This window comes from Hemitrygon akajei, chromosome 14 (assembly GCF_048418815.1).
Source record: "Hemitrygon akajei chromosome 14, sHemAka1.3, whole genome shotgun sequence".
Lineage (NCBI taxonomy): Eukaryota > Metazoa > Chordata > Chondrichthyes > Myliobatiformes > Dasyatidae > Hemitrygon > Hemitrygon akajei.
Genome location: NC_133137.1, coordinates 6,316,854 through 6,343,623, shown reverse-complemented (window position 1 = coordinate 6,343,623; position 26,770 = coordinate 6,316,854). Strand labels below are relative to the sequence as shown.

The window sequence follows — 26,770 nt, the reverse complement described above, 5'->3', positions numbered from 1 at the left end:
AAACTATCTGGCAGGCTGCTGCACGTTCCTGTTGAGCCAGATTCGTTCTCCTGGCTTGGACATGCTCAGCCACATTGTACATGCACAAGTTGTTGTCAAATTGAATTCTGCTTTTGCATAGTGTTCCCAATTTGGAATTACCCAGCCTATTTTACATTTAGTGACAGTGCCCTCTTTGTGAAATAGAACCTAGTTTCTCTGAGAACTCTGCAGAGGTCACTTTCACTATGACGGGCCAGCATCTGTCACAGGTAGATCAGGCAAACTTCACAGCAGTGTTTAATTGGTGTTGGCGTCACAAAGTTAAAACTGGTGAAGTCCACAGTGCATTAGCTGCTCTCTGTTTTTTCATTGTGTTCCACATGCAAATGAACTAAACAACCGGCTGGCGGAATGAGTCTGATACATATATTTTACCTGATATCAAGTCACCATGTCATTAATGAAGACCACGTGGCCTTTCCTCCTGATTCTGTGCACTTCAGTTGAGTCTATTCTAACAGAACAGAATGTACCCGGGATGTAAAAGGGAGTTTGGTAGTTTATTGTTTTAAACTTAGCTATGTCAGGTTCCTGCTTGTATTATCTATTGTACAGTTCTTTCAGTTTTAGCGTGTCCCAGATATTAATCTGAAGAAATTAGCACCAGATGTTATTATTTAAAACCCAATACGTTGGTTGATACTGTGTGTCTTCAAATTTTATTCTTTTCTGTCCTTGTCATAGTGACTTTGTACAATGGAGTAGCTTGCTGTACTATTATTGAGGGCAGTAATATATTAAAACCTCTGGTCTGGTGTTATATTAAGACCAAACTCAATATATGTGGCAAATCTTATTTCCTGAAGATGGCAGTGCCTCTATATCCTTGGGAGTTCGCAAAGATTCAGCATGACATTTAAGACTTAATCAAACTTCTACAGATGTGTGGTGGGGAGTATATTGACTAGCTTCATCACAACCTTCTATGAAAACACCAGTGCCCTTGAACAGAAAGTCCTACAAAAAGCAGTGGGTATGGCCCAGTCCATCACGAGTAAAGCCTTCCTAATCATTGAGCACATCTGCATGAACATTGTTACAAGAAAGCAGCATCCATCATCAGGAACCCCCACCACCCAGATAATGTTCTCTTCTCACTCCTGCCAGGTACAGGAGCCTCATGACTCACACCACCTGTTTTAGGAACAGCTATTACCCCTGAACCATCAGGTTCTTGAACCAAAAGGCATAAATTCACTCAACTTCACTTGCCCCTATCACTGAAATGTTCCCACAACCTTTGGACTCACTTTCAAGGACTCTTCATCTCAGGTCTCAATATTTATCACTTATTTATTATTATTTCTTTATTTTTTTGTATTTACACAGTTTGTTGTATTTTGCACACTGAATGCCCAGGTTGCTGCAGTCTTTCATTAATTCTATTCTGGTTATTATTCTATTATAGATTTATTGAGAATGCTTGCAAGAAAATGAATTTCAGGGTTGTAAATATGTACTTTATACAATGAACTTTGAACATTAGTGAGCCAGATGAATTGTTATGATAATGTGGTATTTTGTGGTCATAATTCAGATATTAACTTTCAATTCTGAATTTTACTTAACATCTGCTACTGTTATGGGTTATAAAGTTGTAACTCTAGATCAGTGCAGTTGAACAATGTAACTATCGTACCTTATGAAAGAACTGTAGTCTCATGGATTCTATTCAAGGGAAGTGGTTCTACTGATGTATATTTATCACTCCACTAACTTCACTCAGAGTGATTAACTTTTCCCAGAGTTTTCTGTAGGTTTTTGTAGCAGGTATGTTTTCTTGAAACAACGGGAGTTCAGATTTACATTTAATGTTCTTATTGTGCATCTTCCTGAGGGTACGCAAGGTGGTCAGTTCATTTCATTTATGGGATACTGTAACTTAGACATAAGATATAGGAACAGAATATAATGTGCACTTAATTAAAATATAAATCTTCATACTCTGCCTGTTTTATAACTCCTTGTCCTTCTGATCCATCTTCTAATTTAGGTCTTCTGACTGCCACTGTAGCATCAAGAATTCACCGGGCTGCCCAGCCAGCACTTCTGTACCTTGTTCCATTTACACTGCTACCACTTCTTACCATGGCTTATTTAAAGGCAAGTTAAATATCAAAGCTAAACAAAACCACTGTCTAAACAATGTGAAATGTATTGCTAAGGGCTGCAAACATCCCCCATCCCTAATTATCCTCAAAGTGAAGTTTATGTTTTCAGGTTTGTCTTCATTGGAGTTGCTTCTCGCTCATTGGTAGGGTTTGAATTGGGAAAAGAGATTTGAGAGAGTGAGTAACTGAGAATGAATGGGATTTAAGACAAGCTAGAAGGTTGGATGTAGAAGGCAGAGATCCAAACCTGGTCAAATGGGACCGTATCAGTTTAGTCAGCTTGGTCCGCGTGGCAAGTTGGGCCAAAGGACTTTGATCCTTTTGTATTGTCTCTAGTAATGGCAGTTTTTTTTTCAAAAATGAAACGATATTAAATCTTCAATGTTAAGGTAGGAATATATCACACTGCAATGAGACTTTCTTTGTAATAGTTACTTTTTTATTATGCAAAGCAACAGATCTATTTTAATGCTATTTTCCTACATTGGTGTAATTTGTACTATTATACTTGTGTCCTTTATGAAACTACTCATCAAAATTTAGATGATAAGATGAGTAGACATTGACAAATTAGGAGCTTCTGCCTTTGAGGTTGTACAATAGCCAGAAAGGAAGGGAAGTCTCTGCAAAAACTAGGGCTGATTATTGATCTGTCTGTCTGGGTAACATCATTGGTTGGTGAATTCTGGTTATTGATGTATAAATATTTTGAGTACATGTATTAACTTCCAGTTTATAGAGTACATTCCAGCTTAGACTTGGAAAATACAACAGCAAAAGTCACAGCCTTTTTTTTTCCAAATTATTTTATACTACTACCCCCTTTCACTTCCATTAAAAAATCTTCCTCCACTATGCACTGACATTTCATATTTACATTTGTGTGGTGTTCTGTGAATGTAGATGTTATGCAACAACCATAATGATTTGCCCCAGGCATGCAGATGAAAATTCAAAATAATATCACAATTTGGGTATCTGAAATAAAAATGGAAAATGCTGGGAAAATACTTTGCAGGTTAGGCTGTATATTTAGAAAGAGGAGTATTTCATTTCTGGTACTTTTCTCCAGAGCCAGTGCTATTCACTGAGCCTGGGTACCCTTTCAAAAATTATATAGTTTTCAGTGAATGGAAGGCATGTTCTGGATGATTTTTGAATCTTTATATTATTCAGACTGTTATATCAGTGGGTTAACTGTGGTCCACTATTGCAGGAAAGGAAACAATGAGGCCACCTTGCTGTTTTAATTTTGATTAGTAATTTTCAGTAGATAGGACAGTGAGAGAAAGTGGTAAATTTAATTATAGTTTCCACTAGAAAACTATGCTTTGTTTCCTTACTGGAATATAGTCCATAATGTATCATTTTATGTGGGTTGTACTTTGTAGTTATGTTGCTTGATAAACTCTACCTTATTGAAAATCTGCAGTATAGTACAAAAGTCTTAAGACACCCTAGATTTTTTTAATATAAACTTTGCTTTAGATATTTATTGTCTTCTGCATTAGTGTTAGTAAAAAAGACCAAATTTTAGATTTCCAAACTTTTCTTAAATGCTATAGAGAAATATTTGTATTTCTTTAAAGAACGTAACATATGAAGTAACAGATCACTTTTCAAATAAAAGCTTGATTAGTTTGTAGATATATAGCCCAATTCATGATTAAGCAAAGATAGTGAGCAGGATGCTAATGATCAATGACAGAATGAGTTGAATGAACTAAACTGATTAAGTGAAACAGAAATGGTGTAGAATGAATTAAAATGGATGACAGACAACCAAACCAAAACGATGAGAGTGTGGAAGATGTGATGGTTTAACCTTCAAATCATCAATTCTTACACCAAGGCAAGAGTGAGCACAGCAACAAGACACAAGGTGGTCATCCTGCATTGGCAAGGTCTCTCCCAAACAGAAATTTCACGGCAAACGTGAGATTAAAATGTGCTGTCTACCGTCTTCTGAAAAAGCACTTAGAAACTGCCATGGTTGAGACCAGAAACATAGTGGTGGACCGGAGAAACTGAGTGCAGCAGTCAAGATGCATCAAGCTGATATCCCTTCTAAATTAGAAGACCAGCCCCACTATCAGCTCTGAACTCACAGAAATCACTGGAACCCAAGTACAGTCTGAAGAAGTCTTGTCACAACTGGTCTTCATGGAAGAATTGCTACCAAAATCCCATTCCTCTGGAGTGAAAACAAAGCAACTGATTCACCTATGCACAAAAACACAAGGACTGGGGGGCTGAACAATGGCAGCGAGTGCTCTGGACTGACGAGTCAAAATTTGAAATTTTTGGTTCAGACAGGAGACAGTTTGTACAAGAGCTGGAGAGCGCTACATAGGTGAGTATCTTCAGCCAATAGTGAAGCATGGTGGAGGCTTCCTGTAGGTTCTGCAAACGGAGTTGGTGATTTAGTCAGAATTAATGGAGTCTTCAGTGCTGAGAAATACAAGCAGATTCTTATCCATCACATGGTACCATCAGGGAGACATGAACACTTAACACTTAATTTTGGCTTCTGTTGATTGCTCATAGAAATGAATAGGGCAAATCCAGCAGGCTGAAATTTCAGCCATTTTTATTTCAGAATTGCATCCAGAGAAATGAAATTTGTTAATAGATGGTTGGCAACAACATCCATCACTGAATCAGTATTCATTCAGTGGGGATTTTAGTCCTGAATATTAGGAAGCAATACAGAATCTAATGTTGTTTTTCAGTTAATTTAATTATCTCTTTAAGTATAAGGCAAATCTAGACAACAAGGAACACTAGTGATGGGCCCCACTCAGAAATTTTGGGTTTTTGGGTCAGTTGAGAAGCCAAGTTGCTTATAAACTGGATACAGCAGTCTCTTTTATGATAGCATTTAGCTTTGGCTAACATGCAATGTATGATCATGCATACTCAAAATAGTCACTATGTGATTAGAGTCACAGAATAATAAAACAGAAACAGGCCCTTTGACCCTTCTAGTCTGTGCTGAACCATTTAAGCTGCCGAGTCCCATCAACCTGCACCCAGACCATAGCCCTCCATACCCCTCCTGTATTTATCCAATCTTCTCTTAAACATTGAAATCGAAATCACATCTACCACTTGTGCTGGCAGCTCGTTCCACATTCTCACCGCCCTTTGAGTGAAGATGCTTCCCTGCATGTTCCCCTTAAACATTCCACCTTTCACCCTTAAGCCATGATCTCTTGCTGTAGTCCACACCCAACCTGAGTGGGAAAGCCTGCTTACATTTGCCCTATCTATACCCTCATAATTTTGTATACCTCTATCAAATTTCCCCTCAATCTTCTGTGTTCTAGGGAATAAAGTTCTAACCTATTCAATCTTCCCTTACAATTCAGGTCCAACAGTCCCAGCAACATCCTTGTAAATTTTCTTTGTATTATTTAAATCTTGTTTACATCTTTCAAAACTGAATACAATATTCCAATTAGGCCTCACCAACATCTTATACAATTTCCACATAGCATCCCAGCTCCTGTACTCAGAACTTAGATATATGAAGGTCAAATTGCCAAAAGGTTTCTTTATCAACTTGTGACACCACCTTCAAAGAATTATGGACTTGTATTCCCAGATCCCTTTATTCTACAGCACTTCTCAGTGCCCTACTGTTCACCGTGTAAGACCTACCCTGCTTTGTCCTCACAAAGCGTAATACATTACATTTGTCTGCATTAAATTCCATCTGCCATTTTTCAGCCTATTTTTCCAGCTGGTCCAGATCCTGCTGAACTTTTCATAGTCTTTCTCACTGTGCACTACACCCCAATCTTGGTGTCATCCACAAATTTGCTGATCCAGTTAACCACATTATTATCTGGATTGTTGATATAGATAACAAACAATGGACCCTGCACCCATCCCTGCAGCACACCGCCAGTCACAGTCCTCCAGTCAGAGAGGCAACCATTGCTAATTCTCTCTGGCTCCTCCTGCAAGCCCAATGTCTAATGCAATTTACTGCCTCATCTTGTATGCTGAGTGACTGAACCTCCTTGATCAGCCTGCCGTGCGGGACCTTGTCAAATACCTAACTGAATTCTGTGTAGACAACATCCACTGCCTTGTCTCATCAATTTTCCTGGTAACTTCCTCGAAAAACTCTATAAGATTGGTTAGACACAACCTATCACGCACAAAGCCATGCAGACTATCCCTCATCAGTCCCTGTCAATGCAAATACTCATATATCCGTTCCCTTAGAATACCTTCTAATAACATTCTCACTGCTGATGTCAGCCTCACCAGCCTATAATTTCCTGGTTTATTTTTAAACAGTGGAACAACATTAACTATCCTCCAATCCTCTGGCACCTCACCTATCAATAAGTATGATTTAGATATTTCTGCTAGGGCCCCTGCAATCTCTGCATTTGCCTCCCACAGCATCCGAGGGAACACCTTGTCTAGCCCTACTGGTTTGTCCACCCTAATTTGCTTCAGAAGAGCAACCACCACCTTCTCTGTAATCTGTATTGGGCCCATGACCTCGCTGCTGCTTTGCCTCACTTCTGTTGACTCTGTTTCCATCTTCTGAGTAAATACAGATGCAAAAAATCCATTTAAGGTCTCCCCCATCTCTTTTGGCTCCACATAGGTTGGCATTCTGATCATCCAGAGGACCAATTTTGTCCCTTGTAATCCTTTTGCTCTTAACATATCTGTAGAATCCCTCAGGAGTCTACTTTGCCTGCTAGAGCAACTTTACGCCTTCTTTTAGCTCTCCTGATTTCTTTCTCAAGTGTTCTCTGACATTTCTTGGACTCCATTAGCACCTCATTTGTTCCTACCTGCTATACTCATCCTTTTTTCTCTTAACCAGGGCCTCTTGAAAACCAAGGTTCTCTACACTAGTTATCCTTACCTTTTATTCTGACAGGCATATACAAGATTTGTACTTGCAAAATTTCTCTTTTGAATGATTCCCACTTACCATGTACACCTTTGCCTGAAAGCAGCCTGTCCCAATCCACACTTACCAGATCCTTTCTGAAACCATCAAAGTTGACGTTTCTCCAATTTAGAATTTCAGTCTGAGGACCAGGCCTATCCTTTTTCATAATTACCTTGAAATTAATGACATTATGATCACTAGATGTGAAGTGTTCCCCTACACAAACTTATCATCTGCCCTGTGTCATTCCCTGATAGAAGATTAAGTATTGCACACTCTCTCTTTGGGACTTCTATGTACTGATTAAGGAAACTTTCCTGAACACATCTGACAAACTCAAATGCCTCATGAATGTTACAATTGTACCTTTCTTTACCAATTCCTTTGACAGCTCATTCCAGGTACTCACTACACTCTGCGTAAGGAAGTTACATCTCAGATCTCTTCTAAGTCTCTCCCCTCTTGTATCTGTGCCTGATGGTTTTGGATTCCTCAACCCTGAAGAAAGGGCTATGACCCCTCATGAGTTTATAAATCTCAGTGAGGTCATCCCTCGTTCTCCTATCCCTCAGTGAATAAAGATCCAGCATGGCTAACCTCTCCCTATAACTCAGGCCCTCTCGTCTAGGCCACATCTGCCTAAATATCTCCTGCACCCTCAAACCAACCATGATGACATTAGGGGAAATTACTTTGAATTGAGTCCTAAACAAATTACACTTGATGCTAAAATATTATGTATGAAAACATCCATCATCAAAACATTCAGGGTTTAATGGCATGGCCAAAGATCAGAGGGGCTTTCTATAATACCTTAAATTCATCTAAAAGACCTATTATGTCTCCAGTTTATCTAAAAGTCTATTGCAGTTATTGATCATGCTGCGTACAAAGGAATACCTCCTATGGCCTGCATTTGGTCATTTGAATCTGGAATATGCGAAACTGAGGTGCATTCCGTGGGTATGTTGAGTTGGAGTTTGAGGTGATTAAAATTTTCCTGTTGCTTATTTAATGACAACTATCTTGGCAGCACACGAGCAATTATGGGATGGAGAAAGAGCCAGGTGCATCAGAGCTATGAAGAGTGATCCAGTGAGGCCCACTTCAATACCTTGATCTAAACCATTTTTTGGTAAAGTGGCTCCATCCAGTCCCTTTCCTATCTACATTCCCCACTGCAGCCTGGTCTAATTGTGGTGTTAACTCGGGGTGCAGAGAGTAAACGTTGAGACCAGTTCAATGGTGTTAGAATCCTAAACGTAGCTTACTGCAGAGATTAGTATTGGTTGGCCACTTTGTATAACAAAACATTTTTTTTTAAAGCAACTTTTTAAATGATTTCTTTACACTGTGAAATGCATCCTGAAGTATAAATTAAGAACTTTATAAATCTTGAAGATTATTGAACAAATTTTCTTGATATTACAAAACCTTAATTTGCCAGGCTATTCTTAGGGTTTTATGATTAAAAGAAAATTTGCTCAATAGTTCTCAGTATTAATAAAGTTCCTATCAGAATATTTTAGTCCCTCTTAAGTAAAGACTCATAGCAAGGAAATTCAGAATTTTCTAGCTAAACCTTAATGATTTGAGTAATTCTCCATTCAAACTTGTCTATAGCCTGCCTTAATTTATGGCTCAGCATCACATTTAGTAACGTTTCCATATAAAGTCTTTTTTTCCCTGTTAAAGATGCATTAAAAGTGTAGGTGTTTGTTGTTCAGGTCAGTTGTTGTTTGCCTGATCTGTTTTGTTCTCTACAGGGTGATCTACGGCGTATGTGGTCAGAGCCCTTCCACACCAAGACAAACAGCTCCAGGTTCCTGGAGGTATGATAGCAGGAAGTGTAGCTGAACGCAGGAATAATGTATGCTGGGCACCAGAAGATTTGTGTCATGTGGTTTCATCGTTTTCATCAAACGTGATTGGTGCTTCAAGTGTTTAAAAAAAAAAGGTTGCGGAGGAAATGTTTTTCTTTTCCTTTTGTGGAGTGCAGACTCTGTACAATTAATTCAACCCATCTGCAGTCTTTGGATTAGCAACAGACTTTCACACCCTACCATGTATATTACAAGTTTAAGAAAAACAAACCCACTTTTTAAAATGACAAGATATCAAATTTAGTCTTGTACATACAGCTGCTATACAGAAGACGCAACTTTGAAGATGCCTCTTTGAAGGGACCAGCAACTCTTTAATTGTCTTGAACTTTAGACTAAGGAAAAGACAAGGCAGCGACAAATCTTTTGAATGCGGTAATTACCTGTTAGGTGACTTGTATGTCTCCCTGCAGACATGAGATGGGTATGCAGTAAAATCTGTGCTGTAATTAACTTTACACCTTAAAGTTTTGTTGCATTGATCCAGAAAGGTAAAGACGCCAAGATGAATCATGTTGTGTACTTAAGTGGCCTGTTGTAAATTTTAGCATGTATAGCATTAAATATCACTTCAGTATAAGACCCACTGTCTCCTTTTCCAAATGCTCCTATGCCATATGTGAGTTTAGAAATGTAATTGTAGTTTGCACTCGTACCCGTGTTAATGATCCCAGTTGACCTTGCACAATTATGATTGGTGTAGCAAAAAAAAAAACTTTTTTATGGTTTCTCCTTTTTCTTTATTGGTTTGATTAATTTAGCTAATGCATGTATCATAGCAGTACTTGTTATTTGAACCCTCTTGATTATAGTGGTGTACCCTTGTAAATATATTTTTTGTATACATTTGTTTAAATGTGTGTTGTTAGTTCTACCTGTTGAAAAGCGTAATCTGGTCCAAGTTTACAAGCAGTATCTGTTTTGTACCTTGGGTTTGTATTTGGTTCCCATTACTTTTTTCAGATGCTGTCACAACAGCACGGTAACACTGGGCAGCGCGCAAATCAAACCAGCAAGTAGCGTGCTTGTAAAATGTTGCAATGTTACTGAGTGAACAAGACTGCCATTGTAGTCTCCAGACCTAAATATTGTTTAAGACCAGTGCAGGGCCTAGAACCAACATGAATTAATTCCAACAGTCCTTCAAACTCTTCCATGCCCACCTCTACCCTGCCATCAGTCCCTTCACATCTATCACTGGAGCATACACAAACAGTGTTATGTGTCACTTTTAAAGGAGGAAATATTCACATTTCCAAAAAACCACTGAGTGTAATGTTTTTGTGCTGTAGATTAGACAAATTGCTAAGCCATTTTATTAGACTATGGCTTTGCTGAAAGCCTTCAAGTGGACTGAATGGGTACTGTACAATCATCTGTACATCATTAGTGTATTTCTGCCCCTGGAAATGAACATTATCTTCATCTCTATATAACATGCGCAGTCAAGATTCCTTTGTAAATAAAACCAAAAGTTTAAGTGCACTCGTGTTGTTTATTTTTGGGGTTGTGCAAGTTTTTCACAATAACAAAGGGAACTGCTTGAGTTTATTGTAAATCCTGCAGAGGTAAGAGTTTTGCTAGAACAACATTGATTTGTGAATTAGGCACATTGGTAATAGTTTTAAATCAGCTGGGGTGAGCTGACAATGTGTAACAATCCATTCACAATCTGATGGGGAAAGTTTCTCACTTTGGAGCCCTTTAAAGTTACAACTTTTGAACCAGTTCGTGACCTGTTTATGCTGGATGTTTTCTTTATTTCTTTAGAAATACAGTGCAGAATAGCCAATCAGGCCTTCTGAGTCATGCTGCCAGCAATCCACCAACTGAATCCTAGCCTAATCATGAAACAATTTACAATAATCAATTAACCTACTAACCAGTGTATTTTTGGATGATGGGCAACATTCCCTCAAATATTTTTTACAGCTGCACAGACCAACCATTGCTCTGAACAATAAATGTTTAGAATGAAAATTGAAAAATCACATGCTTTTGATTTCATTTATTAAAGGGTGTAATGAAATACAGTACAAGAAAACAAAACTTTCACATTTCAGAAACTTTTAAACTTAGATGGCATCAGCATTCAATGGGTTGGCAGTTTATTAATGAGCTACTAACTTCCATTCTGTGTTTATTGTAATAATTTATAACAGTGTCGTAATTTGAAACACTGGCAATGTAAATATGTTGAAGCTCTGAAGTGTTTCAAAGTAAAGGTTTATGTTTATTATTTAGGAAATTTATGGATTATATCCAGTAACATAAGAACGGTATTTCACAATGTAGCTTTCAAAATTATATTAACATATAAAGGAAAATTTCAACTGTGTGGCAATAAAGGCTATGTGCACAAGAGCCTTTCAATTACTGTGCAGCCATGTGCATCCAGACAGCTTGGTGGGAGGAAAACCCATGCGTTCACAGAGATGATATACAAATTCCTTACAGATGCCATCGGAATTGAACTCTTAACTCCAATGTTCCGAGCTGTAATAATGTCACACTAACTGCTACAGTATCAAAGTCAATTAAGTTCTTTTCAGATTATGGAAGTCTTCCAAACTGCATGCTGTATGAAGAGGTATGTCCAAGTAGTGAAAAATAATTAGTTGCATTTACAGTTTCATGTTATGTATATTCCTTGTAGCATGTCTCCCCAGCACTAAACACATGATGCTCTTTTCCATCATGTACTAGTCTTAACAATGATTTGTTTGCTTCTACTACATTTGACAATTGCGCAATTATTTTACCAAAGGAAAGGCATTCAAGGCACTTATCAGAAATGTAAAGGGAGAAAAGGTTCACATTGATCAAAGGAGCAATGCGGGTACTCAAAGTGCAAGATCATAACGATGATAGTTGTATTGTGAACAAAGTCACCAGAGAGACCCTGAAGCTAGTGGATACACAAATGTTTAATCCAACAAAAATAAGCAGCCGGCGTGATGTTGATATTTTCAGAGGAACAGGCCTGACCCAATATTACATGATATTTTATATGTTAAAGATCAAAGGACAATTCTATATTTACATTGTATCTACAATGCTTCCTTTGAATGACATAAAATGTTTACACCACCTTCGCACCCACACTCCAGACACCCAGAATGTCTGTTAATCAGCATTATATTTTTCCAATTAACTACTGTCCACAGCTTCAGGAAACTATTGTCCGTGGCTGCATTTTAAATTTAATGTACAATCCACGTTCAGGTCTAAAGCTTGGTTGTTGAAGTTAATGTTTAATTCCAGAATATGCCCTAACAAGAGTATAAATTCATATTTCTGCAAACACCACCAGGTGCAGGCAATTAGTCCATCATCAGAACAGTTTTATAACACACCAGTTAATGCTGAAGAAGTGCAATGCATCATTCACAATCTGAGAGCAGGTTTTTGCAATGAACTGCTTTTGATTCCATCAATAATGGTAAGGGCTTAGAACACAGTTCTTCACGGGATCTCCCAAACACTGCTACAGAGGGTGCATGGTGAAGTTTGTAGTTTGGAGGTAACTGAGATTTGAGCGGTGAGAAATGTTAACACTTTAGGTCAATAACTCTCAATTCTGTTTGTCTTTTGATAGATACTGCCTGGCCTGCTGAGTATTCAAGCATTTATGCATTTGTATTTCAAATTTCTGCAGTTTGTTTGATTTTCACATCTGTACTTCTTTTCCATTCTTGGCAGCAGGTAATCCAACGGGTGATTTATTGCTACACATGCATAAATTGCATTAGATAAGACCAAGAATATATGATCCCTACATGACTAAGAGCAGCTTTCCTCACTTGATCTTATGGACACTTTTCAGAACACAAAGAAATGACAGTTTATCCTGCCAAAAGAAAGGCCATAGAGGTGTTTTCAATATTTTGACAAGGGAATTTAAAGATATTTACCCTATTTGATCAGTCTGCCTTGTCCAAAGTGACATGTTCATGGTAGTTTATCTTGGACTTCAGGCGGGCCTATTTGAAGTCCCTCACAATGATCAGGAAGGCATCAGTGTGCACTGTCTCATGGCTGCTGATCACAGTGCTTAGGTCTTCCAGTGCCAGCCTGACATGGGCCAGGTATGCAATATACACTGCGAGCACGATGACTGTATTAAACTCCCTCGGCAGATAGAATGGATGATACTCGACTGCCAATGTTCCAGGTCAGGGGAGCAGGACTGAGTCAGAATGAATTAATCATTAAACTAAAGCTGCCGCTGACTGGTCCATGTAATGGAAGGTGAAGTCTTTGGGCTGAAGCACTGCCAGGGTTGAGGCATGGCTCTGAAGTAGAGTACATAATATTCCCTGATGTCCCTTTGGCTCTGCAATCTTGTGTTGAGGTCTTCAATTTAATTTATTGACTACTTTAGTCAGGATAGGAGGCCTGAGGGCTCTGCATTTCAGTTTTACCTGCTTCCATATTTTCTGAAACAATAAAAGCATGATTTTCCGAAGATCCTAGTTGTTTTAAATGACTTGAAACAATGTGCAGATCAATGTCAAGCAGGGCTACCTCATTCTCCAACATTTCAATATCTGTCCTCACAATCTCACCTTCAAAAAAACTCTTTTGCTAATGTTGTATTTGTTCCAGAAGATGAGTTGTTGAACTGCAGTACTCAGATGACACTTGTGTTTGCGCCCGTACTTTCAGAGGACAATCTTCAAGTCAACATTGACTCATTTGCTTAAGCAAAGCAGTAGCTGGACCATTTACTCAACATTTTCAAAACCAAGATACTTGCCTAATCTGCCCTTGTACAACAACCTCCCAAGCATGAAGATCCATGACGTGATTCTGGAAAATATGGACTGTTTCCTACAGTGCCTATAAAAAGCATTCACCCCCCCCCCCATGGAAATTTTCATCTTTTATTATCTTACAATATTGAATCACAGTGAATTTAGATATAGCTTTTTTTGACACTGATCAACAGAAAAAGACTCCCGTGTCAAAGTGAAAACAAATCTCTACAAAGTGATTACAAATATAAAACACAAAATAATTGATTGCATAAATATTCACCCCCTTTAATATGACACACCAAATCATCACTGGTGCAGCCAATTCATTTTAGAAGTCATATAATTAGTTAAGGTGTCCTAGCTATATATAAACCTGTTTGCAGGTAAGCTGTAATAAAAAAAAACCCTGTATCTGGAAGGTCCAACTGATGGTGAGTCAGTATCCTGGCAAAAACTACACCATGAAGACAAAAGAACACTCCGAGCAACTCCACGAAAAGGTTATTGAAAAGATAGATGGATACAAGATAATTTCCAAATCACTGAATATCTCTTGGAGTACAGTTAAATCAACAAGATGTGCAAAGCTGATAGAGACCTATCCACACAGACTCAAGGCTGCAATTGCTGCCAAAGGTGCATCTACTAAATACTCACTTGAAGGGTGTGAGTAATTATGCAATCAATTATTTTGTGTTAAATAATTAATAAATTTAGACCAATGTGGAGAAATTCGTTTTCACTTTGACACGAAAGAGTCTTTTCTGTTGATCAGTGTCAAAGAAGCCAAATTAAATCCACTGTGATTCAATGTTGTAAAACAATAACACAGGAAAACCTCCAAGGAGGATGAATACTTTTCATAGGCCCTGTATATCTTAGGAACTACACCTGCAAATCCCACATCAACAATGAAAGGCCTTCCAAGCCACACGCCATCACTGTTCCTTCATCACTGGGTCAAAATCCTGGAACTCTCTCCCTAACAGCATGGCAGAAATACCCACCCCTCAAATACTGCTGTGGTTTAAGAAGGCAGCTCAATTTGACCTTTATTTAGGGATAGGCAAGAAGTATGGAGGCAAGAAAGCTGTTTATAAGAAAAGCTACATATTTTTGATAGTTAAGAGAAAATGTTGTGATGGACAAGTGAGCAGTGGTTCATAACTGGTAATAAACACCTGTTATCATGCAAGTGCAAAACAAGCAATTGCCGCATTGATTTCTTGCTCACTGTAAGAGTCCCGAAGGCAGGCAACAGTGTATGTTACTGGACAAATGGATTCAATCTGATAACTCTACAAATTGTGTATATTTTCTGTTCATGTCTGTTATAACTGCATTTCTTAATATTGGTTATATCTGCTTATATGATGTTTTCACTGTATTAACACAATCTGTACTGTAGCAGAGAAAGTTGTGTATTTATCTAAAGACCAAATTATATGGAATTGAAATTGGGACTAAACTACGTCTATCTGATGACACAACATTGACATTGTACAATTTCTCTCATTTCTAAGTGCCCTGTCACAATTTTGAAATGCTAGTACCTGTCCCAGACTAACCAGCAGCAATCACATTCATAAGTTTTTTGTATTTCAAAGAGAGAACTTACCTCTAAATGTGAGGTGCAAAATTCTAATCTCAATTAGCAGTGATCTTTCAAAATCAGCTGAATCTCTTGGAGTGGTATTTAACCGTGTTGTATGAAAAATTAAATACCTAGTGTAAAGAAATAATTTCAGAAGTACAAAAAGTCCGTTCTCATTAGTACATGGTAATCAAGTTCACATGTTTAAATTTATCTTTACTTCTGATGGGCAAAGTACACATCACAACCTTTAATTATACAAGTTAAAATACGTATAATTCAGCTGGAGGGGAGGAGAGAAAATTAATTCTAATTCACTGGAGAAAAATGGAAGCAAGATTCTAAATGCACATTGGATTTCCAAACTATAATCATGTCTGATTCAAAACCCTTATCTAGGTTTTTTTTTGCTTTTCTGGTCTACTACATTCAAAAGGACAAATCAAAAATAAAAAAGGTAATCTTTGACCGCACCAGGATTTTCAAAATGTCATGGGAATTAACAAATCTTAGCGGATCATTTGTGTATTGATAGCTATCTAACTGATAGCAGGTATCTTTCTCAGATGTGATTCCCACATAGACATTGTTTAATAAATAATTTAAATGCATTAATTTTATTAATTTGTTAGCTTCTCTCATTCGTAACTCAACACGAGCTTCAGTTGCAGTGCAGTTTAACTTGTCTAGCAGTATTTTTCCTTTTTCTCAAGATGGGTTGCTCGAGATCACCTAATTTCTTTTGACAGGTACAAAACCTCAATGATTAGACTGTTTCAGCAGAAATTTCCACCACTTGGTGTTCAGAGGACATAAGTTTCTGTCACAAATTTTGTTTGTACACCTACCATCTCTATCCCTACCACCTGAGAATGCAGCAGCCTGTTGGCATTGTTAGCCTCATGTTTAACCAAGAGGTTATCTCCAGTGTGTACATCTGTGCCATCACCTAGACAGCCTGTTTTCACTTCTGCTAAATTGCCTGACTGGCTCTGTATCAGAATACCTGGTGCTGAAATACCCAGACATGCTGCTGTTAGATCTAATCAAATTTAGACAATAGACAATAGGTGTAGAAGTAGACCATTCAGCCCTTCAAGCCTGCACCGCCATTCTGAGGTCATGGCTGATCATCTACTATCAATACCCGGTTCCTGCCTTGTCCCCATATCCCTTGATTCCCCTATTCATAAGATACCTATCTAGCTCCTTCTTGAAAGCATCCAGAGAATTGGCCTCCACTACCTTCTGAGGAAGTGCATTCCAGACCCCCACAATTCTCTGGGAGAAGAAGTTTCTCCTTAACTCTGTCCTAAATGACCTACCCCTTATTCTCAAACCATGCCCTCTGGTACTGGACTCTCCCAGCATCTGGAACATATTTCCTGCCTCTATCTTGTCCAATCCCTTAATAATCTTATATGTTGCAATCAGATCCCCTCTCAATCTCCTTAATTCCAGCATGCACAAGCCCAGTCTCTCTAACCTCTCTGCGTAAGACAGTCCGGACATCCCAGGAATTAACCTTGTGAATCTATGCTGCACTTCCTCTACAGCCAGGATGTCCTTCCTTAACCCTGGAGACCAAAACTGTACACAATACTCCAGGTGTGGTCTCACCAGGGCCCTGTACAAATGCAAAAGGATTTCATTGCTCTTGTACTCAATTCCCTTTGTAATAAAGGCCAACATTCCATTAGCCTTCTTCACTTGCTCACTCACCTTCAGTGACTAATGAACAAGGACTCCGAGATCTCTTTGTACTTCTCCCTTATCTAACTCTACACCATTCAGATAATAATCTGCCTTCCTGTTCTTACTCCCAAAGTGGATAACCTCACACTTATTCACATTAAACGTCATCTGCTGAGTATCTGCCCATTCACTCAGCCTATCCAAGTCACCCTGAATTCTCCTAACATCCTCATCACTGCCACCCAGCTTAGTATCATCAGCAAACTTGCTGATGTTATTCTCAATGCCTTCATCTAAATCGTTAACGTAAATGGTAAACAGCTGTGGTCCCAATACCGAGCCCTGTGGCACCCCACTAGTCACCACCTGCCATTCCGAGAAACACCCATTCACCGCTACCCTTTGCTTTCTATCTGCCAACCAGTTTTCTATCCATGTCAATATCTTCCCCACCATTGCCATGAGCTCTGATTTTACCCACCAATCTCCTATGTGGGACCTTATCAAATGCCTTCTGAAAATCGAGGTACACTACATCCACTGGATTCCCTTGTCTAACTTCCTGGTTACATCCTCGAAAAACTCCAATAGATTAGTCAAGCATGATTTGTCCTTGGTAAATCCATGCTGGCTTGGCCCAATCCTATCACTGTTATCTGGATATGCCACTATTTAATCTTTAATAATGGACTCTGTAATCTTCCCCACTACTGAAGTTAGGCTGACAGGACGATAGTTCTCTGTTTTCTCCCTCTCTCCTTTCTTAAAAAGTGGGACAACATTAGCCATTCTCCAATCCTCAGGAACTGATCCTGAATCTTTAAGGAACATTGGAAAATGATTACCAATGCATCCGCAATTTCCAGGGCCACCTCCTTTAGTACCCTAGGATGCAGAACATCTGGACCGGGGGATTTGTCAGCCTTCAGTCCCATCAGTCTACTCATCACCGTTTCCTTCCTAATGTCAATCTGTTTCATTTCCTCTGTTACCCTATGTCCTTGGCCCATCCATACATCTGGGAGATTGCTTGTGTCTTCCCTAGTAAAGACAGATCTAAAGTACTAATTAAATTCTTCTGCCATTTCTCTGTTTCCCATAACAATTTCACACAATTCATTCTTCAGGGGCCCAACATTGTTCTTAACTATCTTCTTTCTCTTCACATTCCTATAAAAAGCTTTTGCTATCCTCCTTTATATTCCTGGCTAGTTTGCGTTCGTACCTCATTTTTTCTCCCCGTATTGCCTTTTTAGTTAAGTTCTGTTGTTCCTTAAAAATGTCCCAATCATCTGTCCTCCCACTCACCTTAGCTCTGTCATACTTCCTTTTTTTTTTAATGCTATGCAATCTCTGACTTCCTTTGTCAACCACTGTGGCCCCTTTCCCCCCCCCCCCCTCTGAATCCTTCTTTCTCCGGGGGATGAACTGATTTTGCACCTTGTGCATTATTCCCAAGAATACCTGCCATTGCTGTTCCACTGTCTTTTCTGCTAGGATATCCATCCAGTTAACTTTGGCCAGCTCCTCCCTCATGGCTCCATAGTCTCCCCTGTTCAACTGCAACACTGACACCTCCGAGCTGCCTTCTCAAATTGCAGATAAGAACTTATCATATTATGATCACTACCTCCTAATGGCTCCTTTACTTCAAGATCGCTTATCAAATCCTGTTCATTACACAAGACTAAATCCAGAATAGCCTTGTCCCTGGTCGGCTCTCGTACAAGCTGTTCCAAGAATGCATCCCGTAGGCACTCTACAAACTCCCTATCCTGGGGTCCAGCACAAACCTGATTCTCCCAGTTCACCTGCATGTTGAAATCCCCCATAACTACTGCGTCATTACCTTTGCCACATGCCAGTGTTAACTCCCTATTCAACTTGCACCCAATATCCATGCTACTGTTTGTTGGCCTGTAGACAACACCCATTAGGGTCTTTTTGCCCTTACTGTTCCTCAGTTCTATCCACACAGACTCTATTTCTCCTGATCCTATGTCCCCCCTTGCAAAGGACTTGCAATACTCCCCAATGCCATTAGGCTTTACAATTCAACCGCCAGGACTTAAGAACTTTTTAAAAGCTATTATTAATGCTTTTTGAGATAGTGATTTAGATGCATATCATATTTTTTACTGAGTTAAGTATTGTATGTAATTAGTTTTGCTACAACAAGTGTATGGGACATTGGAAGAAAAAGTTGAATTTCCCCATGGGGATGAATAAAGTATCTATCTATCTCATTCCTCACCAACAGAGCCACCCCACCCCTTCTGCCCACATTTCTGTCCCTATGATAGCACGTATACCCTTGTACATTCATTTCCCAGGTCTGATCTCTCTGCAGCCATGTCTCCATTATCCCAACAACATCATAGTTACCCATTCGCACCTGAGCTTCAAGCTCATCTGCCTTATTTCTGACACTTCGTGCATTCAGATATAGAATTTTTAGCCCATTTCTCCTCTCCCTGTTTAAATCGCTGCCCATTGTGCTTAACCCAGCTCCCCGAACTCCCATCGGGCTATACACCCCTTGAATTTTGTTGTCCTTCCTAAATTTACCTATTCTTTCTGCACATTTAACTCTATGTTCCGTCAGACCATCCCTCTGTACATATATCCTCCTTATCACTTGTTCCGCCTCACCTTTCTCTACTACACACTTAATATTCCAGAACCATCCTTTATTCTTCATCTCGCTATCCTCTCTCGCATTCTGGATCCCTGCCCCCTGCAAATTTAGTTTAACCCCCCCCCCCCCGAGAAGCACTAGCAAACTTTACTGCAAGAATGTTAGTACCGCTCCAGTTCAGGTGCAAACCGTCCCATCGGAACAGATCCCACCTTCCCTGGAACAAAGCCCAATTATCTAAAAACCTGAAGCCCTCCCTCCTGCACCATCCTCTCAGCCACGTATTAATCTGTATAATCCTTCTGTTCCTTGCCTCACTCGCACGTGGCACAGGTAGCAATCCTGAGATTTCTGCTGCCCATCCCCATTCACATATTATCCCTGTCTTGCTGATTTATTGGTTCCCAGTGAAGAGCACTAAAGAAACATCTCATCCATTTTTCAAACCCCTTCATACCTCACTTTATTTCTGTACTCTTCCCCCATCCCTATAACCACCCTAAATCTGGGCTCTGAAATTCAGTTACTGACATTGTTTTCCTCACCTTAATCCACACTAAAATTTGCCATTCAACACCTAACGGCCAAGGAATTGTAAAGACATAGCTGACACTCCCAAAGCAGAAGCACTAACTTGGAGGATTTTAACCAGGCAAGAACAAACCTGCTCGCTGCATTTTGACAGCGGTTACACACTCTCTTAGATACATCAGATCTATATAACACCACACATTGAAAAACCCAGAAGTCTAAAGTATAGGAATTCTTCAAGGAGCGGTGTCTCAGAAAAGCAGCATCCATTATTAAGGACCCCCAGCATCCAGGGCATGTCCTTCAGGTACCGAAGCCTGAAGGCACATACTCAGTGATTCAGAAACAGCTTCTTCCTCGCTGCCATCCAATTCCCAAATGGACATTGATTCAATGAACACTCCCTCACTTTTTAAATAAATTTTATGTCTGTTTTTGCTCGATTTTCAATCTATTCAATATATGTATACTGTAATTGATTTACTTAATCTTCTATATTATATTTATTCTTCTATATTATGTATTGCATTGAACTGCTGCTGCAAAGTTAATAAATTTTATGACACATGCTGGTGATAATAAACCTGATTCTGGTTTGATTCTGGAAACTTTGGCAAATATAAGACCAAACTTTCAAACTATCATACATAACAGCAATGTAGGAGAAATGACAAGTGACAAACCCATAAACAACACAGATTTATTCTATACAATTTAATGTAAAGGGTGACATATTTATAAGAAATATGGGGAACAGTTTAGGAACATCTCTGTATCATTCGAACAGGAATTGAGGACAATCTTGTCAGCAGACAATATTGCAAAATAGACTTTAGTCTCTCTCAATCTAGCCCTTTAACAAAATGAATTGGAGGAAAATGACTGAGGGAAATTAGACTGAAAGAGTTACAGACCCGCTCAGCAAATGGTTTGAATAAACTATAATTCAGGCCCAAAACAAAAATAGCTAGTTCGGTGAACGGAAGACAAGATTTAAAACTTATAGCTTCATTTTTAAAAGTGCAACAGATATAATTTGGATAGACGCAGGGAAACTTAAAATTCCAGCTGCTAAAACAAATGACCTAGACAACAATGAAACCTGTCCCAGCATGGCTGTATCCTTGAAGATCAAGGCAAATGAAAAAGTACTTAGTGCATTCCTGGTGTATATGATAGATCAACTCTTCTCGGGTTTCCAGTGGGTACAGGTATGGATTTTAACTGATGCTTCAATAACAAACTCTGCCACCTTCATCACGGAAGATGTCTAGTCAGTTGGTATATATCCTCATTGTCCATCCTTCCTGATTGGTTAGTCCTCAATCAGATTTCTGCTGTCTCACCTTGTTTATAATTGTATTCCAGTTCTTACTTAGAGTGACACCTTTGTCTTTGTTAAAATTCTTATTCACCAGTCTTATTTCAATGGCTTCCTTCAACAGGTGGTCCCAGAAGCCATTGGTGTGGCACAGTTGTTTTGAGCCATGGAAGTCCAACCTGCTACCACTGATTTTTCTGGGTAACCCAAATGGATACGCCTCCTATGCTCCTTGATGCAGGTTTCTAGCGTGGGCCCTGACTGGCCAACATACGCTGGTCCGTATTCACAGGGACTACTGTAAATGCCAGCCGTACTGATTCACGGGTTATCTTTTGACCTGTATAAGTAGGGATTTGACCTTCCTTACGGATTTGTGGATGGTATTAATCCAGTATTTCTTCAGGATTCTGGCAATCCTTCCAGAAACTATGGAAATATAGGGAAGACAAGCAGTAGTGACAGGTTCATCCTTGTTGTTAGGTTTCCTGGTTTTCCATTGGACCTTATAGGGCCCAATTGATTCCCTTCACCTTGTAGCCATTCTGTAGCATGAGACATGCCAAGGCATGAAGATGGCAGAGTTTGTCATCCAAACATTGGTTAAAATTGATACCTGTACCCAGCAGGAAACCTGAGAAGAGTTTATTCATTAAGGCAAATATTCCAGTCATCAATCTGAGCAGAATTAACTCCAGTCTCCAAAGTAGCCACTTTAATTACCAGGTATGATTGCTCCTTCAACAGAACCTACCCTCCTTTTGATAAGGAGCTCATTTAGCCTGTATACTCTGGTGCGGATTTGGATGAATGGAAAGAAGATGCTGCAGTTACCAGTGAAACTCAATCTCAAATGATGAGAAGAACAAGCACAAGAGAAACCTACAAGTTGAGCACTGAAACTGAGCTCCAGAATGCCCAACCTCAACCTCTCGACTTCACTTTCTCAGATTTCTTCTTTAAGTGGCATATTGAAAGCTCCTTCCTTAGCTCTCTGCTCAGAAATGGTTATTTATTTTTACATAACTATTTAAAAAGCTTGTTCAGTGAAAAAAGCAGTACTTGGCCCACGTTTACATCTTCATGTACACCATGCTTTTAGAAAGAAGTACCCATCAGATGATAACTAAACCTTTGATTCATATCACATGATTAGCATCTAGTAAAAGCAGAAAATGATAAAAATTCTCAGCAGGTCAGGTAGCATGTGTGTGGCAAAAATCAGTTAGCATTTCAAGTCAACGGCCTTCCAAATGTTCCAATGAAAGGTAATTGACCTGACACATTATCTCTGTTTCTCTCTCCACAAAATCATGCCCAATCTGACTTTTCAGCAAATGCAGGTTTTTTATTTGCTTTGTCAAGCTTTAAAAAGCAAAAAGATGTCAACAAAAAGGAGTCATTGCATCTCCCAGCACTCAGCTTGAGAACATATCATCTTTTGATAGTGATGGTGTATGAAAGAGTGTATGTCATTCCAGAAATATCAAGTAGTGTGTGAATAAAACACATAATTTGGATTTTTGCTGAGCTCTGAAGTAGCATTTTTTGCCATTTGTTAAATCTATTAGAATGATTCTTGAGTATTTTCTTGGCTGAGTCTTGTCTTCATTATCATTAAAGTTAAGCACGGCTCTCTTAGCACCTCTGCTGTTGTGAGCAAAGACAGAAAAGCAGGAGACTGAAGGAAAAGATACAGAAACTCAAGAGAAATGGTGAACAAAGAATGAAATTATCATTAGGCGTGAAAATTCTGAACTGGGAGGCAGGTATTGCTGGAAGAAACAAGATAAAGGACAAATCGGTGGGATGAGCCAGAGGCAGAGAAGTAGCTGGACTCCTGCTGGCTAACCTCGATCTTTCACTCAGACAAGAGAATGCAGATGCTGAAGGTGGAGCAAAAGATAAACCGCTGGAGCAACCAAGCAGGTCAGTCAGCATCCATGAAGGCAAAAGGATAGCCAACATTTTAGAGGATTTCACATCAGATTTTTGACTTTAAACGTTGACCATCCCTTTGCTGTCACCTATGATGCTCGACATGTTGTGTTCCTCCAGTATTTTGTTTTTATTTGCTCAAACTTTGTATGGATGAATTACATTGGAAATGTTTTGCTTGATTCCGCACCAGTGCATATGCATCTGGCAATAAATCTGAGATAATGACATTTCAGTAGCATCGACATGGATCAAATCAGCAAACTGTCACACTTATGTCAAAACTGATTGACAGTGACTGATGAACTAATTTCACCTTTAATAAATGTGCAGTTCTAACAAATATTGCACATTTTCTGCATTTTATGATCTGTTGTTGAATTAGGGTTAGTATACTCAAAACTTTGAGCTTGCTTCTAAATTGGTGATGACAGCTGAAATGATTTGCAGGGCAGTTTCCTGTTGAATCAAGATAGTTTGAACAAAAATATTCTATACTTCCAAATAACATAAGTGTATTGTTCAGACGAGACCTTTGAATCTTTGTCTAGCATGGGGCCACCGATTCTCAACTATGAACATCACTTCAGCCACCAGTAACTCACAGATCTGAACATAACTATGCAGAGGAAAGGCACGTTTTAAATCATTCTTGCAGCCCAGGTTTGTCTAAATGTCTAAGAGCACGAAGACAAAGGAGAGGGTGATATGCTGGCACTTAATTTCAACTTAACTGATCACATCATCATTGTCTTGTCAGGAAATTATGTTAAATGACTTACCACTGTACTTGCATCATGGAGTTGGCCTTTTGATTCTTTGATAAGTGGCTCTGGAAGTATTTCTCCTCCACATTTGCTTGACTATTGGTCTTGAAAATGGAGTAATCACTTGAAGGACTATTATTAAAATTTGCATATAAGTTATTTACTATTATTAATATACTGGAAACATCCTTTCGAAATTGCAGTGGACACTGACATGAATGCTAGTGGGTGATTTTTTAGCTCTAGGCTATCAGCAGTGGCTGAGTATTGACAGGACATACAGCACATCTTGGAAATGTCCTCACCCACAATCATACTGTGGTGGCTGTGTTCCAGTAGCAGTGTTCTGTCCGTGTTGTTAAATTCCACTCTACAGACGAGCACAAACGTGATGGAGTGCTACACTGTCAGTGGTGCTGACTTCCACGTAGACAGTTTGAGGAGATGCTGACCTGGTACTTTGGTCAATATTTATCCAAAAAAATCATCACCAGTAAAACTGATAGAATCTACTCACTGCTGCTTGTATGACCTTCCCACGTGTATTTGGCTGCTACTTAATTCACCAACAAAAACAAGGACACTTCAAATCAATTGGCTGTAAAACACTTCAAGATATCTCTGGTATGGGTGAGACCCTGTGTAAGTGTAGATGCTTTAAGACTTCACCTTGAGAGCCTTCTTTCACTTAGCAAATATCTAGTAACATCTTCCTCCTTTAAAGATCATTCCAACCAATTCCCGATTCAGAAGAATAAAGATCAAAAGGAAGGTCTTTGAATCACCTTGTTAAAACTAGGCAGATGATTTAGAACATAAAATATTACAGAACAGTTCAGGCCTTTCAGCCCATGATGTTTCACATCATGATTGAGATACAGTATGGAACAGACCCTTCTGGCCCTCCAAGCTGCGGCACCCTGCACCCCCCCCCCCCCCCGATTTAATTGGAGCCTAATCATGGGGCAATTTACAATGACCAATTAATCCATCAACTGGTATGGCTTTGGATAGCGGGCAGAAACTGGAGCACCCAGAGGAAACCCACGTGGTCACGGGGAGAACGTACAAACTCCTTACAGGCAGCAGAGGGAATTGAACCCGTGTCACTTGTAAAGCGTTCTGCTAACCACTATGCTACTCTGCCATCCTTGTAACCGACTCCAAGATTAAACTAACAACTCCCATTTAGCTTATGATTTTTCTTTCATCCATTTGCCTATCAATGGGTCTCTCAAATGTCCCTGATGTACAATATCTGTTTCTATCACCACCCCCAACAGCGCATTCCACATGCCTACCACTCTCTGTTAAAGAAACATCACTACTATTCTTCTAAACTTAACCTCCCCCAATTCCGTTGAAGGGTATTGGACTTGTCCCCTCCACCCCGACAGATGTTGTCTGATCTGATATCTGATGAGTAGTTCCGGCATTTTCTGAAAGTATTTCAGATTTTCAGAAAATGAGATGTTTTTTTATTTTCATGTATGAGTGACGGAGTATTCTAATTTCACCAGTGGTAATGCTAAGTCATTTTATCACCAAGATGGATATAAGAGGAAAGGAAGCATTTTTAACTGTCACAATTAATCAATAAATGTTATCAGATGAAGAAGCTGAAAATTTGTTACACTGTCAGTGTCCTTTGCTATCAGACACCAGCGAGGATCTTCAGTAAGCAACAATACATCTTTGCAAATAATCTTTTCAGTGCAAAAAGGGAAAAGGTACAGCTGTCTTCAAAGCACAGCTGGATAGTGCAAGTTCAGATACTGGTGGGGAGACCTTTAAAATTAGAAAGAGAAAATTTTTTTGAGAATGAACATCAATGGGAGATGTAGGTTACTAAAGCAACAGCATTTAAGAGGTGAGGTGAAGGACTACAGTGAGTTTTGATGGAACAGAAAGCATAACAGCAGAATGAGTCGAATTTGATGAATAATGTACCATAGGAAAGAGCTATAATGGGAAAGGCAACTTACAAAGATTTCAAGGCTGAAAACACATCATGGACAGTTCTTCTTGTTGTCTATGTCCGTGGCTTTACTTCACTCCATCAAAGTAAAATTCAAAGTAAAGTTATTATTAACTTACACATATATCACCATTTACAACACTGAGATTCATTTTCTTGTGGGCATTCACATTAAGTACAAGAAGCACAACAGAATCAAGGAAAGACCTCACCCAACAAGATGGACACCCAATGTGCAAAAGTCAACAAAATGTGCCATTACATAAAAAAAGAAAAAATGTTAATAATCATCATCATCATCATCATCATTAATAAATAAGCAATAAGTATCAAGAACAGGAGATGAAAAGTCCTTGAAAGTGAGTCCACAGATTCTGGGAACAGTTCAATGACAGGGTGAATGAAGTTATCCACTCTGATTCAAGAGCCTGATGGCTGAGTGGTAAAAACTGATCCTGAACCTGTTGGTGTGGGACTTGAGGCTCCTGTACCACCTTCCTGATGGCAACAGTGAGAAGTGAGCATGGCCTGGGGGGAGAGAAGTCCTTGATGATGGATGCTGCTTTCCTGCAACAACACTCCATA

The 26,770-nt window shown here is 39.2% G+C and overlaps 1 protein-coding gene across 1 annotated transcript in view; it reads left to right on the top strand.

Annotated features, from left to right (window-relative positions):
* The window catches only part of sppl3 (signal peptide peptidase 3), a 182,506-nt gene extending 172,058 nt beyond the window's left edge, over positions 1-10,448 (top strand). Inside the window, exons 10-11 of the mRNA XM_073065430.1 lie at positions 2,036-2,145; positions 8,847-10,448. Coding sequence (XP_072921531.1) covers positions 2,036-2,145; positions 8,847-8,918 — 182 coding nt within the window. The 3' untranslated portion in view covers positions 8,919-10,448. The remainder of the gene's footprint in view (positions 1-2,035; positions 2,146-8,846) is intronic.
* The last annotated feature ends 16,322 nt before the right edge of the window (positions 10,449-26,770 follow it).